We start from the raw sequence: 17557 nt of genomic DNA on the forward strand, positions 1-17557 counted from the left end.
CTTTGGACGATTGCTGAATGAAGAATACCACGGTGTTGATGAGGAATTGCTGTCGATATACAGGAACTGTAATAACAAAGAGCTGTTGTATGTTTGATGTAGGACCTTTGATTGATGTTGAGTCTACGACCAGGAAAGGCTACTCGCAGAGAAGCGTCAAGTACAGCGACGTCATTTTGATGTGATGCGACGCTCCGCATTTGACAAATACTAGCGACAAGGATCTATATTGATACATCTGGAGCTGATACGCTGCCCGCCAGAGCTCCGATCAGGGTCCGACGCCTTCGGGTAAAAGATGGAGAATGTACGAGAAGAAGCAAGCGGCTCTGGAGCGAGCTATAAGTACCCCTTCATCGCCGCTATGAGGACCTTGTTGTCCTACTCATACCTCACTATCATCGAATCCGGAAACGCTGAAGATCAAACATCCAATCAAATATCAACATGACGGACTTCAAGGGACACTGCCACTGCGGACAGACGGAATGGACTGCTACGCTGCAGAAAGATCAACAGGCCCATATTCTCTGGTATGTCATTGATTCCTACTATCAACCGATCTAGAAGATTGGCAGCAACCTGCTTGCAAGCTAGACTCCAGCCTACGATCACTAGTAGTTCTAGCAGGTCATGCCAGCCAGGTAGACTTCAGCATTCTACTAAACGGTCCGATTTCTGGTGTTTAGAAGCTAACAATCTGGCAGCCATTGTAATACCTGCAAGGAGCTTTCGGGCTCAACATACACGCTGAACCAAATCATCCCCACCAAGGCCCTCAACATCACCAAGGGCGGGGATAAGTTGGGCAAATACACCTACAAGGGTGACTCCGGTACGTTCCTATCGAACCAATCCGATGCCAAAAAGGCTCCACCGCTCCATTTCCATATGTGCTTCTATTCTCTCCTCAATATTTTCTAACCCCGCATCCAGGCAAGGGAGTGCACTGCTACTACTGCCCCAACTGCACCTCGCACATTTACCACCAGCAAGAGGCCCTAGGTCCCGACAACATTGTTCTCCGCACCGGTCTTCTCGAGGAAGGCATTAAGAAATTCACACCTGGTGCTGAGATCTTCGGAAAGGACCGTCTTTCATGGGAGAAGGAGGTTGCGCAGACGTTCGAGGTTATGCCTCCATCGTAGATAATTGTATCCGGAGATAGCTGTTAGTTGGTCAACTTAGGCAAAAGTTATGTCAATGGATTAAAATCTCCAACAATTTCGAAACTGTGCGAGTATTGACTACTTCATGCATTCGTATATGGGTATCGAATAATTCGTGTTCTCCTAACATCCACCACCTACTCTCCCAGCGCGGGGAAGCTTCTCAAGAAATGCGAAGGACATTCGTAGCCGCCTGGGTTGTTATCCAAGTACAGCTGATGGTATTGTTCAGCGTCCCACCATTCACCAGCGGGGAGGATCTCAGTCGTAACCGCGCCCTTCCACCATTGCTTGTTGACCTTATCTGTGACCTCTCGTGCCTCTTTCTCTTGCTGCGCGTTATGATAGAAGACTGCACTCCGATATTGTGTTCCCACATCCGGACCTTGTCGGTTCTCCGTCGTTGGGTCGTGCATCTTGTAGAAGAATTCAAGGAGCGTGCGATATGATACTTTCTCCGGATCATAGACAACTTGGAGGGCCTCCGCATCTATGCAATCGTCAGCGATTATTCAGACCATCTATAATGACTGTTTGTACTCACGACCTGTCCGTCCACTGCACACAGCCCTGTACCCTGGGTTCTGTTCATCGCCTCCAATGTACCCAACGCGCGCGTCGTACAAGCCCTGGCTCTTGAACTGTCGCCTAAACATGTGCTCGACGCCCCAGAAACATCCTGCGGCGACGGTAGCGGTTTGCGCACCTGCGGGTACGTTTATCGGTTGTGCGGGGGCGGAGGACATGCTGGACGATGTGAACGGGCGGAAGAAGCGGGTCAGAAATGACATAGAAGCGTAGGAAAGAAGGATAAAGAGTGCTAATGCGAGGAGCTTCAGCTTGAAAGAAGAGTGAACGGGTCTTGATTGTCAAGACTTCCCGTGGTCCTGGTGGGACGTTTAATGTACAATGGTGATTTGAGTTTTGCCGCTTTTCGAAGGGCTTCTCTGACGCCATCATCGCGACTGACAAATCGACCAGCTTCAGCCACACTTGCCGCGGTTTTAGATTTTGTCAAATCTGCAACACCGAACTCAGCCACTTAGGCCTACCTCGACCACCTCGTCTAGTATCTTTCTTCTTTTTGTCACTATTGCTATTAGACCGCCTCTCGTAGGCCAATATGCTCGCCGCTTGTCACTCGTGGAAAAGCTGCCTACGCCAGCCAGGCATCTTTATCCGGGGAATTAGTGGCGGCGCACGATTTCAGAACACTCTCCCGAGCGCTCAGTATTGTAGCAGCTTACAACTTTACTACTTGCGCAGTACAGTTTCCCCAACTTCTTCCTTTGGCAGCTGTGAGGTGGAGTATTTGTCCCGCACTGTCAAGACTTTTGTTCCCAGCTGATCCTCGCAAGCATTGTACTAAGAGGTGTCTGTGGTCATGGCTTTAATGAGGGATGTAGCCGCCTACGATCTCAGCACAACATCCCTCGCTTTGCCATGGCTTGGTATGCCGATGCGGTGTGGGATAGCGAGTGGCCTGGACGCTGCGTTCTTGTCAGTTGCAACCGCCGAGCTCGTTTTTACCTTCAAACACTTCCTCTCGAGCTCATCTGTTCTCTGCAGCTGTTCTCCACTCGTCGTGACTGCATGTGAAGTGGATGTCACTGAGCTGTCACTGTTTTCAACTCGATAGCTCAACTCAACAACCTAACGACGTCTACCTTCCCAGTCAGGCTCGACCCACCCCGCGTGTCGCGACTCCATTACACGAGGCGTGTAATCAATACTCACTATATTCCACCTGGCGTTATTGACAGCGGTTGTATTCAAGCGTTCGTGAGCCAGGTAGAGTGCGAATCTGGACTCAGCATCATCTATCTCCGGGATGTGGCGTGTTTTCTAATCACCAGGTATATCGACAAGTCTGGGAAACGCATCGTGACTACTCACCGTCTGAGCACTTATTTTTGGCTCATTCATTCCAGAACCAGCACTTGCCCTTGCAGGACATCGTGTTCGCTAATTTTCATTATCGCAGGGTCTCATGTGCGGATGGAGTGACAAGCTTTAATATAAGGTTAATCTACCCGACAATGTCCGCATCCCATTTTAAGATCTGCGACATGGAACAACCTCGACACCTCCCATCACCAGAATCGCTCGCTTCAAGGAACGACTCTATTTTCAGCAGTCGCTTCCGTTCATTCTACCGTGGCTGCGTTGCATACGGGACTGATAGATGAAAGTTGCTGCCAGAGTGGACTTCCTATCGCTGTTCCCTGATAGTCACTACCCAGCATCCAGGCCTTGTGTTTCTATTTCAGGCTCGGTACCCCAGAAAAATATATTCATCCAATTCAACTTCAATCTATGTTCGCCATGCCGGCTACGAGCCTTCGGACGCGAGGTATAGGCGAAGTCTGTGGTTCGTTCTCACGAGGTGAATCTTATGTCTGAACATCATCTGATGTGTGATGGAAATGCATTTCACGACAAGCCCGAGTCCACTGCTCGTATTCTCCATCTAGAACTCTATCGGACCACGCGAAGGAAGAGACAGAATTGGAGAGACTGCTCCCTTCCGCTCATATCCGGGTATCGTGCACGGCAACATAGATTGGCAATGACCAGACGACACTCTCCTTCAGGGATCTGTTGCTTCCTCGTCAGGGACGCTCGATATGAACCTGCCTCATCGGTTTCATTCGGGTTGGCGTCGCATCATGAAGCGAAACCTTTGGCGTAAAAGTCCACGCTACCGCATACCCTAGATATTGGCCCTCAGAGCTAGGGAAAGATCCAGGCGTCTTTCTCGCAAACACACATTGCAGTGTTCCGAAACACGAACTCACCTGAGTGACTTTGCGATTCTGGACCTATGAGCACGAGCGGCCCGACGGTCCAGTCGTACTCGATATTGCTATTAGCACTTGCGCTGTTATCTGCCTCGGTGGTGGAGGTCGAATCGAGAAAGAGGCTGTTTCTGTGACGGTGATTAGCGTACACAGAAAGAGTGAGGAATCGTCGGTGTATTAGTATATAACCCCGTCCATATCCTTTCTATAATGATCATCATCCAGTTTCCACTCTCGGTCTTCTCTACCACATCTTAAGATCTACAGTCACTCCACATCTTCGGATCTTTGTACTCCATTTCAACATCGTCAACATGAAGTGGCTCTTTGCTCTCCTTCCACTCGCCGCTGCGGCACCTGCTTTCCCCGATGTAGCCCTCGGTGACGCCCCTCCCGCTGGCCAGGTAGGATGAATATCTCAGAATAGTATGCCTACCTTTACTAATACATCTGTTCAGGTCAAGATCCGCGGTGTCAGCTACGGAGGAACCGGCTGCCCCCAAGGCACCATGAGCTCCCAGATCTCCGCAGATAGGAGCATCGTCACCCTCATCTTCGACTCCTATATTGCCTCCATCGGCCCCGGCATCTCCGTCACCGAGCAGCGCAAGAACTGCCAGCTCAACGTCGACATTGAGTACCCCGGAGGCTTCCAGTACTCGATCCTATCCGCCGATTACCGTGGCTATGCTGCCATCCAGAAGGGTGTCTCTGGTACCCTCAAGTCAACTTACTACTTCTCCGGACAAACTGCTCAGGTACGCAACTTTCCTCATATCCACAATCTACCGTTGCAAGGTATGCTGACATTCAGGTGTAGACCTCCACCGAATACGGCTTCACCGGTCCTGTCAATGGCGACTACCTGAAACACGACGAAGCCGACAGTACCTCCATCGTCTGGTCACCCTGCGGCGCCACGGGCATGCTCAACATCAACTCGCAGGTCCGCCTGACCAGCTCCAACTCCAGCGCCACTGGTCTGCTTACTACCGACTCTACTGATCTCAAGTTCACCCAAGTAGTGTACGTGCAGTGGAAGAAGTGCACCAAATAGCTATAGATGGCTAATTATGGCGTTTGCTTTTCTGTAGCCGAGCTAACACGACGAGCTTGATTACCGTGCAAGGGCCGTGGGAATTTAGTGTTGATCAGCTTCAGTGGCGGAGGTGTGATGGAGCGTGACTTTTGAGGGCTGCTTGGTGCATGGAATACCTAAATTCTAGATAGTCGTTTTGTGAATGTATGAGATGCGCATCTGCAAATCAACTTTGGCTGCCGTGATGACGGGGTATTTTCTCGGTTTGCTGATAGTCCTGAATCATGCGGTTCATTGTACCGCTTTATCTAGTAGTGTTTGTTCAAACACTATCAAGTGTATTGCTGAGGCCGATCTCATGCAAGAGTCACACATTGTTTAAGGGCATGTATTGAATACGGCTAGAGCAGAGACTGTAGTAAGGATTACGCATGAAGGTAGTCAACTAAGTTCGAATGAAGTGAATGATCGATTGCGTCCCGTCATGGTACAGGAAAGAGGAAATGTGGTCGATGCCACGGCAGCCACGTCGGACATTGCGGGGTGAAACCATCACGTGCATTGTATCAGGGTCGCGGTTGCCGCTTGCGTATCCTTGTCTGTTTATGGTCTGTGCGGAAATCAACACCCTCCGAAACAGTAAATCGTCATACAGCCCGACAATCCGCAACAACACACCCTCGCTCACGGCCTCCGGATTCCAGTCTTCTGGAAGTCGCGCAGTGTACTTCTTGAATTTCTCACCGTCTATAGGGCGCTACCATGGCCGCCAATGGCGCGTCTTCTATCTCTGTCACCGTGCGAGTCCGCCCGTTTACTATCCGAGAAGCTGCGCAATTGACAAAGAGCGATGATCAAACGTTGTTCCTTGGGGATGGCTCTTTGGCTGCGGTACCGATGCCTAGATTGCATTCAAAGGGCATCCGACCTGTAATCAAGGTCCTGGACGAAAAGTGCTTGTAAGGGGCCACCTTGCTGCGCTCCTATGACAAGAACTAACGTGCTCGCAGGATCTTCGACCCCCCAGAAGACAACGCAGTTCAACGATTCGGACGATCGACGGTGGGCCCTCAGGGCAAACGGGTGAAAGACCAAACTTTCGCATTCGACCGAGTGTTCGACGATACCACGTCGCAAGGCGATGTCTACGAATCAACGACAAAACCCCTGCTGGACAGCGTTCTGGACGGATACAATGCAACTGTGTTTGCGTATGGCGCCACAGGGTGTGGAAAGACGCACACCATCACGTATGTCTATGTACATCGACCATCGCTCATCGGAGGACTAACTTGTGGTCAGGGGTACGTCACAGCAACCGGGTATCATCTTCATGACTATGCAAGAACTGTTTGAGAAGATACAAGAGGTGCAGGAAGTCAAGGTTACGGAAATCACGCTCTCCTACCTTGAAATCTACAATGAGACAATTCGCGACTTGCTAGTGGAGGGGGGTAGCAAACAGACTCTGATGTTGCGGGAAGATGCGAACCAGGCTGTTTCCGTCGCTGGTCTTTCCAGCCATCGCCCACATAATGTGAGTAGTACAGAACATGGAGGCTAGTCGAATACTAATGATGCCCCAGGTGCAAGAAGTCATGGATATGATCGTGCGCGGCAATGAGTACCGAACAATGTCCCCAACCGAAGCGAACGCAACGTCCTCACGATCACACGCTGTCCTACAAATCAATGTATCATCTAAAGACCGCAACGCCTCGGTCAATGAACCTCACACCATGGCTACTCTTAGTATCATCGATTTGGCTGGCAGTGAGCGGGCGAGCGCAACCAAAAATCGCGGAGAACGTCTCATCGAAGGCGCCAACATCAACAAGTCCTTGCTCGCTTTGGGAAGCTGTATTAATGCTTTGTGCGATCCGCGAAAACGCAACCACATCCCCTATAGGAATTCGAAGCTCACACGATTACTGAAGTTCTCACTTGGAGGAAATTGCCGGACCGTTATGATCGTTTGCGTCAGCCCGTCCAGCGCCCATTTCGATGAGACGCAAAACACCCTGCGATATGCCAACCGCGCGAAGAACATCCAGACTAAAGTTACAAAGAACGTGTTCAACGTCAATCGCCACGTGAAAGACTATCTCGTGAAGATCGACGAGCAGAGGCATTTGATCGACGAGTTGATGAAGAAGCAAAAGGACGTGGAAGGCAGCGCACTTGTGAAATTCCAGAAACAGAGCGAGAAGAAGGATAACATCCTACGAGACGCCGTTGCGCGGCTGCGCCAGGCCTATGCGGACTCAGAGACGGAACGCAGAGATCGACTGAATATGATGAAGACACTGAAGCAGGCTGAAAAGCGCATCGCGCTCATCTCATCCTGGATAGCAGCGTTTGATAACGTTAGAGACGTTCGCGAAAACGAAGAGATGCCCTCACAAGTCACAGCTATGAGGGACACGGCGGTTGGCATATCAGCGGAACTTGAGCAAACACGACAACATTGCCATCGACGCATGGAACGCACAAACTGGACGAGCAAACTGGATACCGCCCTACAAGTCGGTCTGAGGGGACTGAACGAGGTGGATGGCAGCACTGATAATCATGATACTGCCAACTTGACAAAGGAGTACGAGTTGCTCAAGTCGAACGCGGATAGAGAAGTTCTCAATGCGCTACTGGATCAAGATAAGGGTGGTGACGCTGCGATTGTGCAAGTGCTTGTGCAGGCGCACATCGAGACGGTCACTATTCTAAGCCAGATCACGCAGTTGAATGAGGCCGAAGCGGTGGAGACTGCGAGAAAGCTTCTTACTAAGATTATGAATTCTTGCACGAATGCAACGGCTCAAGCAATTCGGCCAGACGGCGGTCTTCCAGTGACTGAGTTCTTCGCACCAAGCCATAAGGGCACCCCAAAAAGGAGGAAGCCAGTCGAAATCATGGCGCCGTCCCCTATGCGGCCACTTGCTTTACAGACGGAAGCACCGAACCTCAACTCATCGCCCATGAAAGGTTCGCCGCGCCGTAGGAAAATGGGTGGGGTGAAGAAAGGCGTTCAGTTCTCGCCGATGAAGAAGAGGTCACCGTCCAAGACCAAGCGTGGGGTGCGCTGGAGGGACGATACCGAGAACGGGACGCTGGCGGAGTTCCAGAAAACACCAGAGCACGTCGAGTCCACACCGACGAACTCCTCGATTGAGCTACCACCACCGCCCAGCTTCTCGGCGCCTGTCGTACCATTACCGACGGATCAGAACGGATCCTCGCCAATACCAACGCCTCCAAAGGCGTCTGTAGATCTCAAACGCTCGAATCGGTTCGCATTGGGCGCCTTGTCCAAAGGAATAAGCGCGGCTCCTGCTCCCCAAATCGGTGCATATTCGTCCGACTCAGACAACACATCACCCTTGCGTGAGATTGGTGGCAATGTCCGCACCTCGTCGTTGAGTACCGTAGAGAACGCAAACTCAATGCCAGCTGAGAACAGCGGCAACTCCAGCTCGGAGGAGGAGAAGTGGACAAACGCAGATGCACGCAAGATTGGATCTGCCATCAAGCGCCGCTCCTCAACAAACCAAGGCTCCATCCCCATCAGCCGCGCTCATCACCATCGTAGTCCCACTGCAACGTCCTACAGTCCACCAAATGAGAACTCAATGTTCTCAGCCAGTGCGGCGCGTCGCATGGTTGTCAAGAGTAACCACGATGCTGACTGGAAGAGCAGCGTTCTCAGTCCGCGAACTACGCCTATCATGAAGGGCGCTGTGAGGCGGACAACGATGGCGGTGGCGGGGGAGGATAGCGAATCAGCGAGCTTGAACCGCGCGCCTGTGCGGATTAGTAGCAATTCTTCGAACGGTTCGAGAGGTAGTCTTGCGCCCGGCTCTAAGAGTGTTTGGCGTTGATGGCTTCTTTTCTGACTGACATGGTTACAGTGTGTCCGGGTCCTTGATGTCTTTCCACAATTGCTTTTCCTGCGGTCCAGGCTCGGCCCTGGTCCTCTTGTTGCTTATTGGCAAGCGGCGTTGTTTGGAATGGTCATGGTCGAGTTTTTTTCCTTGGAAAATCCGTATTCGAAAGCATTACTGAACGGCCGGTTGGTGTTTTGGATGTTCTGCCAATGGCAGCGGTTTTGGAGTTTTTGATTAGCGGGCATTAGAGCTCTGTCTCTCTTGTGCTTTGAGAATAAGAGCGTTAGCATATTTATACTGTCTGTTAATAGCATGTCTACTCCTGATAGAGTCGTTCTTCATCGATTGTTCGTGCTCTCTCCCTCTCTTAGTTAGATTCACTTCTACCCCTTTCTTAAAAGCGATTCTGAATTGCACAGCTGTCTTGTAGCTCGCAACTGGTTTGTGATTTTCAATCTCGACAGCAGACGTTGGTTACGGTCAATCCCGGCTATACTATTTCGGCTAGTTCATTACGACTCACCGAAATGTCGACTCGCAGCATACTACTACATTCGCCATAGATTATGCCGCGGATTGCGTGATGGCGCGGACGTAGCGTCTTCGGTAGTCCTTCGAGTGAGGGGTGAAACAGGCATGATTATAAATTCGACAGACCCCGCGGCGACCCTGAGATCTATATAAGATCAACAAACGCCACGAAAAGCTGCAATATCAGCGAACAACAGATAGTACAAACTCGTGTACCGATAATCAATCCCATCAACCGAGAGGAGAATTCAGAATGAAGGAAGTGAAAGTCTCCAAAGGTCCCACGGCCGTTATTAACGACGTTCCCCTTCCCGAACCCGGCCCGGACCAATTAGTCATCCAGGTCATCGTCTCAGGAAGTAATCCTAAGGACTGGTGAGTGCAATTTCAGTTGGATTTGGGTTCATTGCCCACCCATTATGATCAAAAGAATTTAATTTTGGCGCAATTTTTCTATGGAGCTAACATCAGGGTAGGAAGTATGCTGAGTGGATCGAAGGTTACAGTGCCAACGCCGGCGACGACATCGCCGGCGTGGTGCACAGCGTTGGTTCCAATGTCTGGGAATTCAAGCCGGGTGATCGCGTTGCTTCTTTCCACGAGATGCAGACGCCTGGCGGCAGCTTTGCAGAGTATGCAGTCGGCTGGCAACATACTACGATCCATCTACCTAAAAACGTTTCTTTCGAAGAAGCCGCTACTTTGCCGTTGGCTGCCCTGACCGCTGCTATTGGCCTGCACACGAATCTGGGTTTGCCGGATCCGTGGACGCCTACGAAAGAGAGCATTCCGCTTGTGGTGTATGGAGGAGCGGGAGCGGTTGGCGCATTTGTCATCAAGTTAGCGCGGCTCGCAAACATTCACCCCATCATCACGGTCGCAGGAAGAGGCGAAAAGTTCGTCGAGGGCCTCATTGATCGATCCAAGGGCGACACGATTGTTGATTATAGGAAGGGCGACGAGGCGGTGGTGCAGGGTATCAAGGACGCGCTGAAGGGCGCAAAGCTGAACCACGCATACGATGCCGTCGCGGAGCATAATTCGCACACCAATATCTTGAAAGTGCTCGAACCGAATGGAAACTTGACCTTGGTTCTGCCGAACAATTTGAAAGAGATATCCGACACCGTGAACAAATCCCTTACGTCAGTTGGCGAAGCACACAAAGCTGATAAAGACTACGCGTACGTTGCATTCCGGTACATTGCCCGCGCGCTGGCAGAAGGCTCCTTCACACCGCATCCATACGAAGTTATTCCAGGCGGACTCGAGGGCGTGCAGACTGGGCTGGAGAATTTGAGGGACGGCAAAGCCAGTGGCGTCAAATATGTATTTAAGATCGGAGAGGTTAAGGAGAAGTTGTAATGAAGATTGGCAAATAGGTGTGTGGCATAAAAGTAGGCCAGACGTTTAGAGGTGCCAGTCATGAACTGAGTTTTCTGGAAGAAGACCATAGGCACGTTACCATACCTCGATATTGTCAATAAATGAGCTACACAGCAATCAGTGAATAAAAGTATGTTCTTAATCGCACGGGAAATATTGCAACCTATATTCCACCAAAGTCTCCTACAATTTTCTTCATCTCACTTACGGAGGGCGTGTGTCTGCCTACATCTTCCACATTTTACAGTAAACGGTAATATGCATAGCGACTAAAGTCGAGTAGCAACCTAGACTTCAAAATCTTAACTAAGAGGTTGCCGCCATCAGTAGTAAAGAGGAAGAAGACCCTCTGAGTGATTGCACATGACGCTTCTCGTGATGCTGCAACACCATTTCGTGTTAATTAGATCAGTTGCTTGGGCATCCCGTATATCGTCTGCTCATCAATACACGGTTTCTTAGTCTAATAACAGAGAGCACTGTTATGAAGGGGATCAGGGGAACTACGGTTGGGGTAACGACAGAGCGCATTTGCACTTCTTCAAGTATATGCACATCTATGAAAGTAACAGTGTAAGGTATGAGGTGTGATTATAGTGTACAATCCCCTCGTGTGCGTCAAACAAGTCAGTCACTCAAAGGGGGACGAAAGAAGAGCAGCAAAAAGAATGGCAAAAACATACAACAGCGGGGATTCGCTAGTGGTCACCCACCTAACTACTAATCCGCCGGTATCCTGCTTAAGTACCGCTGAGCGAACGGGAAGCGCTGAATTCAAGATCCTATGGTCGTATGTGAAGGAATGGACAAAAGTCTATGTATAAAACCTTACTAAGCAGCATGCAGCCGCTGCAATGTCCTTCAGATTCCCTATTGCCAGGCTCGAGTACCAAAACGTCAGACGACGCACTCAAATACGTTCAAAAAACCTCATCGGGCTCTAGTAGACTTCCAAGTCACCAATCCCAAGCCCTACTAGTCATCGTTCTTATGACCACACGGTGCAATATCAAATCGCCCAAGGGGTCTCCGTTTAGGCTCCATACAGTGTGATTCGCGTCAAACTTAGGCAATGAACTTAGAACTTCTGCTAACTTGAGGTAATAATATCGGCGTATAATATAAAGTCGCGTTCGTTGATACAGCTGCCAGAGCGCTAGAGCTCAGCAACTTGTAATGCATTTGATGGCGGGCGTTTGGCTGTGGTAATCGCAGTCATCATTGCGTTTGCGTATGGCTTTTCGCCTGATCTCGTTTATCAAATCATATCAAATCAAGAGATAGAAAATTATCGCAGCGTAGAGTGATAACTACAAGGTGTTTTCACTTGTGAATGCCGACTTTCGGGAGGCAGTGGCAGTGGCACAGGCCAAGACGCTAGTGTAGTATCCGCGGCCCCGAGGGGACCCCTACACCTCACATGCCCTACCCTCATGCCCACGCAAACATTTCTCGCACATCCATCAGTCCTTAACTCATGGTCAAGCTCCACCCATACTAGCACGTCCTTCATAATGGCGAGCCGCAACCTCTACCTTACGTACAAGAAAGACACCAGTCGACTTTTATACTGGGTCATCAACACATCCAACGGCATCATCCAGTCGGGGATAAATGCAGAACAATATGCACCCGTCGCAATCAATACCACAGGCTGGAGTACCGTTGCCGAGATCGTCAGCATGTCCCGACTCATTGCAGGAAACCTCAAGCCAATACCATCCGCCATCTTCGAGCTGTTTCAGGCCGTCATTCAAGCACGATCGACCATGTATGCTGCTTTCCAGCAGATTGTGAGCGAAAAACATGATCCGGATATTGAGAGAAGCAACGCGACCCACAAGCACTTCATCGACGCACTGACAGAGGCTTTTGACGCACTCGGCGGCAATTCACGGGGCTCAAGCAACGTCTCTTCTGCCGGAGAGGTGGTCGACGACGAACGTATCTTCCAAAATCAATTCTCTGCCCTGAGTCTTGGTACAGCGAAAGATGACGATGGCGATGCTTCATCAGATGATGGCACTCACCTAACACAGGCAAGACAACAGAAGAAGAAGACCGGGAAAGGAAAGAAAGGAAAGCGAGGCAAGAAGTCAAAGCGAAAGCCAGCCTCGGAGTCCATTGCAGACCCCCCCTTGGCTGATATCCCTGTCGAAAGCTATCGCATCATCGAGGACAAAGATGGCCTTGTGTCCGAGTATCTCTTGGCTGTATATGCAGTTGTACACGAGTGGAACGAGTTGAGGTCTTTCACTCAAGATCTTTGGCGTGAAGTAGCTTACGATGGCCTCAATGGTGCCGTAGCCGCGTCATTGACTAGCACCGCAGTTGCAAAGGTCAAACAGACATGCATTGCCGTATTTGCGGATTTTCCAGGCCACGAGTCGTACGACACCATCATACAGACAATCACACGGGGTAATCCAGACAAGGCTCAAGCACAATTCAGCCTGAGCCTTTACCGCATTTCGGCTTGCGGCCATCAGAACGAAAAGGTCCAGGAGCGAAGGCTTGATGTAAAGGAGCACTTCTGGGTGCACGCCTACAATGATCTGGTGACATTTATATCTGATTACCAGAAGAACCGAACCGGCAAACCGACCAAGGCAATGCAAGAACAGCTCAACAAATGGAGTCCAACCTTCGATCTTCAGCGCGCTTCAAACGAGGAGCGTGTCAGCTGGCGCCGTTCGTACACCGTCAATTGGCTCTACGATTTAGTCAATGTGTTCTCATCCATTGTCGTCCAGCGGAACACAATGAAAGGTGAGCGGCATGTATATGAAGACGTCGACTGGTCAACGACCGGTCCCTGGCATCAACATCGAAGGCTCTTCGGATTGAACGAATTTGCTGGCGACATCACCGCAATCGCCATGCAGAAACCGAGCACGGATATTCGGAGAAAGATCCTTCCTCACCATGTCTTTCAACTACAATGTATTGTCGATTCTTTTACTGCTTCCCGGGGTTGGACGCTGAGCCCTCTTCGTGGCCATATCTTGGCTCCACCTCCACGGAAGTTTCGTCCGAGGCGCGACGTTGACCTCTTCTTAGACCGCGAAGTCCGGAGAAATGGCAAAAACGGCCAAGGCCTACTTCAATCAATCCATGTACTGACGCAGCTACTGCAAAAAGATGCCGACCTACATCAAGATCCGAACCGGCACAAGGCACAATCCGATCTCCTTGAGGATCTGAAATTCGATTTCGTCAACTGGCTGGGCGAATCCAAGTACATGTATGGTCTCAACACTATACCCGCCTCGCGATTCTCGAAGCACAATGCAAATGGGCTATGGGAGTACTCTCCATTACTGTGTGCAGCTGGCTTGATTGAAGGGCTCATTATTGTACAACGTGTCGTGATGAACCTGTGGGACAAGATTCCAGAGCCTACCCTTGCCCTTCACTTACATAACATGCTCGTTAAGAAGGGCTACCTGAAGAAGGAAGTCGGGCTGTACGCAACACTAGAGAGCCTTCTCCAAGACTCATTCTTCCCCGGAGGCATTCCAACTGATAATTTTTCCGATGCTCTCGTCGCCCGAGTGGGGCAGGAACGCAGCAAAGGTGCGTTGTCACGCCAACAAGCAGTGAGTCGAGATATGACCAAGGATATCCACCACCTTCTGGATGCCAGCTTCAACCGCTTCTTCAGGGACAAATCAGCGCTCATGATGTATTATGACGCTGATTGGGTGCCTGAGCAAATTCCGGACAACGCGGTCAGGATCCCATCTATGCTGTACATGATTCGCCTGATGGGCACCGAGCGAGTGATTGATCCTGCCACTAACGAGAAGCGGCTCAAAGAGACCGAAATTATCAAGCGTGCCAAAGCACAAGGACAAACTGACGCCGCGCTGCTAAATGCGGCGTCCATCTCAATTCCAGATAGGGATACCAACGACGAAGATTCTGAAGCGATTATGCGTCGCATTTCCGACTCGAACGATTACAAGACCGGCCCACGACGCAATCCGTACCATGTTTCAGAACAGCAAAAACCTGAACAGCTTCAAGGACGTGCCCTGCTCGACATTCTCCGACTTGATATATTCGCTGATGTCTGTGGCAAGACTCCGGAATCCAGTCTGAACTATGTGTGGATCACTTGTCACATCATGCTTCTGTTCATGGAGTTCGAGGACCGGTTTCGCAAGGCTCGTCACCCGCTGTGGATCAAAGCGTATGAGCAACCGCCACCCCAATTGAGGCGCCAGAAGAGACTTGCATTAGTCGTGGCGGCGATGACTGATGAAGACGACCAGGCCATGAAGATCTTTGCTGAGGGATTCGAGAAATTGAGGCTGGGCGCGCTTGCTTGCATCTTTTGGGAAGATCTGCGGGAGGAAGAGTCTGGCGCGAAGCCTAAAGGAGACGATGATGAGATCCCCACGGATCAGTGCACGGTCATGTAACTATGAATGATAGTAGAGATTGAACTCGATGATACCGGAAATATTTTCTTGGGCGCAGATTAAGTGATATTACTGATAAATCGGCTGATCTAGCAGTCTACAAGTAGTAGCATAACGGCATCACTTAAAATAGAGTTGGATAAAGAGGAAATTTTCTCGTAAACCATGGGATAGGCAATGAGTGGATGATACACGAATGATACATGTGAACGCTTCTCAAATCAGTCGCCCGGCGCTACTACACGCTGCAAAAAGTGGCCCCATACGGCTATCGTGATACTCCTAGATCTAGATAATCACCAAGACGTTGGACCCGAACTGATTTACGTCAGTACTGCGTCTGAAATTCGTGGTGGGAAAAATCTGTTATGCAGCAACTCTAGAGGAGAACACCTGGGACACGGCATAGAACAACACGTTAGCTCCTCAGCATCACTGTTGTGCAGTACCACAGCTAAATCATATGTTTAGCTAGAAGGGACCTATTTTCACTCCAGGAGAAAAGTTAATAGAACGCGCTTGCTTTATTGTAATAGTTCAAATCGCATTGGCTGTATAACCACATTCCATTTCAGCTTTACTTTAGCTCAGGCAATGCCCATTTGACCATCCACTCGGACCTAAGCACCTCCTCTATTGTTAGACGTTCCTCAGGCTGGAACTTCAGCATGCCACGGATCAAATGAAGAATGGCCCGCGTCTCTTCATCCTCAAAAGTCCCAGCCGCCTCTCGTTTCCTTCTGTACTTTTGCACGAACTCTTCGAAGGCGTCCTCAAGGCTGGGCCACGTTTCCCGATCACCAACTGGCTGTCGTGGTATTGCGTCATTTCCGTCATTTCCTTCCTCGCTAAGTCGTTCCCATTGTTCCCCCCAGTTTTTAGGGAAATTGTGAGAGCCCAACACATCAATTTGTTGAGCAACGATTTCGTCCTGCGTTTCTGACTCGCTGAAGATGAATTTCATCCCCAATATCTCCCAGATGGCGGTTCCAAGACTCCATATGTCTGAAGGGTATGACAAAGGTTCATTTGGGTCGAAAAGAGCTTCGGGTGCTCTCTTAGCCAGGGGAATATTGCAGTCTCTGCCAAGTCGCTGCTCCGTAGCTGGAGAGAATGCCTCGCCAAAGTCGCTGAGGATTAAGCCGTGGGCGTCAGCTAAGATAAAATCCTGAGCTTTTTTACCAAGATAAAGAGGCACTACAGCTTGGGCCGGGACATTGGAGGTGAGGGGCTTTTCATCGACTCGAGTAATGGGGACCGTATCAGGCTCGCCAAATTTCTCCCTAAATTCTTGGACTGAAAGTTCGTCAAACGTCGATGGGAGTTTAACTAACACATTTCGGAGATGAAGATCTATATTTCTTATTAGCGTAGTCTACAGTAGTTAGATAGAGATGCAGCAAAACAAACCTCCATGAACGAAACCGCGTGAGTGAACGAACGAGACTGCAGTCGCCAATTTCGCAGCTAAAGCGCGAGCGACTTGAATAGGAAAGAGACGACTGAATGATGCCTCCTTGAGACTCCCTTGGGCGGGAGTGAACGTGTAGCATGTGTGGGTTCCGTTGGGCCCGTGGACGTCGAACACATCAAAAATTCTCGGTACCACCGGGCATCTATTGGCATCAGAAGCAGCGCGAGGAGCTTGTGGGCCTGAGCCAGATAATGTCCGTAGGATATCGGGTTCCCGTCGAGGGAGTGACAGGCCTGATATCCCAATTTTGACAGCAACATAGCGTTTAACTGTCTCGTCTCGAGCAAGCCAGATAGTAGAATACCCACCAAACCCCAGTTTATCCACTATCCGATACCGATTGTGTAGTACGCTGTCGATCATCACAGGGTGGTATCCACAGAAATCGTATAAATCCAAGCGCTCCACACCATCGATCCAACGGTACTCGATTGTTGATCTGAGTGACGTCGTCGAAAACTGTGGATGAAAACAACTATTGTTATTCACGCGTCGTGGGGCTAAATAGACGCACGGAAATCTGACTTTGGACTGTGCTAACTGAGAATCTCTGACAGCAACTCTATGATGGTAACAAAATGCTGGCGAAAATTTCCGCCAGAGCATAGCTAGAATTAAGCTGTGCTGAACAGAACAACAGAGGGTTTTTTGACGCGACAAAAGGACAGCCCGGCTCCCTGGAACGATGCTTAGGTAAGCATATAGCACAGATCCCTTTGTGGTCGTGCAGCTTGTGAGGCGGGGCTCTGAAGTTGACGCGAGATTGGGATTCCTAGTTGTGAGCTATAATGGCTCATGAGGCACACACATACCGAACATGCTACACTGTAGCCCTCTCCAATACGAGAG

The 17557-nt window shown here is 50.1% G+C and overlaps 8 protein-coding genes across 8 annotated transcripts; 6 read left to right on the plus strand and 2 right to left on the minus strand.

Annotated features, from left to right (window-relative positions):
* The first annotated feature begins 17 nt into the window (after positions 1–17).
* Positions 18–1242, plus strand: K460DRAFT_313609 (uncharacterized protein). The gene is made up of 3 exons (XM_040930253.1): positions 18–533; positions 708–835; positions 937–1242. Exons 1-3 carry the CDS (start codon positions 448–450, stop codon positions 1146–1148), a joined length of 426 nt encoding a protein of 141 aa, XP_040788861.1. The 5' UTR covers positions 18–447; the 3' UTR covers positions 1149–1242.
* A 64-nt stretch (positions 1243–1306) lies between these two features.
* Positions 1307–1915, minus strand: K460DRAFT_406514 (peptide methionine sulfoxide reductase msrB/msrA; the record flags this gene model as incomplete). The annotated part of the gene is made up of 2 exons (XM_040936969.1): positions 1307–1659; positions 1714–1915. The coding sequence occupies 2 exons, from the start codon at positions 1913–1915 to the stop codon at positions 1307–1309; spliced, it is 555 nt and encodes a 184-aa protein (XP_040788862.1).
* Positions 1916–4073: 2158 nt separating this feature from the next.
* On the plus strand, positions 4074–5119 carry K460DRAFT_122931 (uncharacterized protein). The gene is made up of 3 exons (XM_040926631.1): positions 4074–4374; positions 4429–4728; positions 4791–5119. Exons 1-3 carry the CDS (start codon positions 4285–4287, stop codon positions 5025–5027), a joined length of 627 nt encoding a protein of 208 aa, XP_040788863.1. The 5' UTR covers positions 4074–4284; the 3' UTR covers positions 5028–5119.
* K460DRAFT_367108 (uncharacterized protein) lies at positions 4946–5465 on the plus strand. Its single transcript, XM_040933503.1, has one exon. The coding sequence runs from the start codon at positions 5221–5223 to the stop codon at positions 5389–5391; it is 171 nt and encodes a 56-aa protein (XP_040788864.1). The 5' UTR covers positions 4946–5220; the 3' UTR covers positions 5392–5465.
* A 285-nt stretch (positions 5466–5750) lies between these two features.
* K460DRAFT_339424 (kinesin-domain-containing protein) lies at positions 5751–9281 on the plus strand. The gene is made up of 4 exons (XM_040931084.1): positions 5751–5968; positions 6020–6259; positions 6312–6546; positions 6596–9281. Exons 1-4 carry the CDS (start codon positions 5772–5774, stop codon positions 8882–8884), a joined length of 2961 nt encoding a protein of 986 aa, XP_040788865.1. The 5' UTR covers positions 5751–5771; the 3' UTR covers positions 8885–9281.
* A 187-nt stretch (positions 9282–9468) lies between these two features.
* K460DRAFT_395750 (zinc-binding oxidoreductase-like protein ToxD) lies at positions 9469–10958 on the plus strand. Its single transcript, XM_040936065.1, has 2 exons — positions 9469–9796; positions 9898–10958. Exons 1-2 carry the CDS (start codon positions 9675–9677, stop codon positions 10784–10786), a joined length of 1011 nt encoding a protein of 336 aa, XP_040788866.1. The 5' UTR covers positions 9469–9674; the 3' UTR covers positions 10787–10958.
* A 1292-nt stretch (positions 10959–12250) lies between these two features.
* On the plus strand, positions 12251–15409 carry K460DRAFT_367111 (uncharacterized protein). Its single transcript, XM_040933504.1, has one exon. The coding sequence runs from the start codon at positions 12322–12324 to the stop codon at positions 15232–15234; it is 2913 nt and encodes a 970-aa protein (XP_040788867.1). The 5' UTR covers positions 12251–12321; the 3' UTR covers positions 15235–15409.
* A 346-nt stretch (positions 15410–15755) lies between these two features.
* Positions 15756–17355, minus strand: K460DRAFT_417420 (kinase-like protein). The gene is made up of 2 exons (XM_040937882.1): positions 16645–17355; positions 15756–16587 (listed from the first exon to the last, which is right to left on the minus strand). The coding sequence occupies exons 1-2, from the start codon at positions 17312–17314 to the stop codon at positions 15812–15814; spliced, it is 1446 nt and encodes a 481-aa protein (XP_040788868.1). The 5' UTR covers positions 17315–17355; the 3' UTR covers positions 15756–15811.
* Positions 17356–17557: the final 202 nt, after the last annotated feature.

This window comes from Cucurbitaria berberidis (genome assembly GCF_010015615.1).
Source record: "Cucurbitaria berberidis CBS 394.84 unplaced genomic scaffold K460scaffold_3, whole genome shotgun sequence".
NCBI lineage: Eukaryota > Fungi > Ascomycota > Dothideomycetes > Pleosporales > Cucurbitariaceae > Cucurbitaria > Cucurbitaria berberidis.

Excerpts from the sequence above, each read along its gene's own strand:
- K460DRAFT_313609 (XM_040930253.1), top strand. The coding sequence starts at position 448 with ATGACGGACTTCAAGGGACACTGCCACTGCGGACAGACGGAATGGACT. Across the intron at positions 534-707 it reads CAACAGGCCCATATTCTCTG|CCATTGTAATACCTGCAAGG; the intron begins GTATGTCATTGA and ends ACAATCTGGCAG. Across the intron at positions 836-936 it reads CACCTACAAGGGTGACTCCG|GCAAGGGAGTGCACTGCTAC; the intron begins GTACGTTCCTAT and ends CCCCGCATCCAG.
- K460DRAFT_122931 (XM_040926631.1), top strand. The coding sequence starts at position 4,285 with ATGAAGTGGCTCTTTGCTCTCCTTCCACTCGCCGCTGCGGCACCTGCT. Across the intron at positions 4,375-4,428 it reads ACGCCCCTCCCGCTGGCCAG|GTCAAGATCCGCGGTGTCAG; the intron begins GTAGGATGAATA and ends ACATCTGTTCAG. Across the intron at positions 4,729-4,790 it reads TCTCCGGACAAACTGCTCAG|ACCTCCACCGAATACGGCTT; the intron begins GTACGCAACTTT and ends ATTCAGGTGTAG.
- K460DRAFT_367108 (XM_040933503.1), top strand. The coding sequence starts at position 5,221 with ATGCGCATCTGCAAATCAACTTTGGCTGCCGTGATGACGGGGTATTTT.
- K460DRAFT_339424 (XM_040931084.1), top strand. The coding sequence starts at position 5,772 with ATGGCCGCCAATGGCGCGTCTTCTATCTCTGTCACCGTGCGAGTCCGC. Across the intron at positions 5,969-6,019 it reads GTCCTGGACGAAAAGTGCTT|GATCTTCGACCCCCCAGAAG; the intron begins GTAAGGGGCCAC and ends ACGTGCTCGCAG. Across the intron at positions 6,260-6,311 it reads GGAAAGACGCACACCATCAC|GGGTACGTCACAGCAACCGG; the intron begins GTATGTCTATGT and ends ACTTGTGGTCAG.
- K460DRAFT_395750 (XM_040936065.1), top strand. The coding sequence starts at position 9,675 with ATGAAGGAAGTGAAAGTCTCCAAAGGTCCCACGGCCGTTATTAACGAC. Across the intron at positions 9,797-9,897 it reads GGAAGTAATCCTAAGGACTG|GAAGTATGCTGAGTGGATCG; the intron begins GTGAGTGCAATT and ends ACATCAGGGTAG.
- K460DRAFT_367111 (XM_040933504.1), top strand. The coding sequence starts at position 12,322 with ATGGCGAGCCGCAACCTCTACCTTACGTACAAGAAAGACACCAGTCGA.
- K460DRAFT_417420 (XM_040937882.1), bottom strand. The coding sequence starts at position 17,314 with ATGCTCTGGCGGAAATTTTCGCCAGCATTTTGTTACCATCATAGAGTT. Across the intron at positions 16,588-16,644 it reads ACGCGGTTTCGTTCATGGAG|ATCTTCATCTCCGAAATGTG; the intron begins GTTTGTTTTGCT and ends TAAGAAATATAG.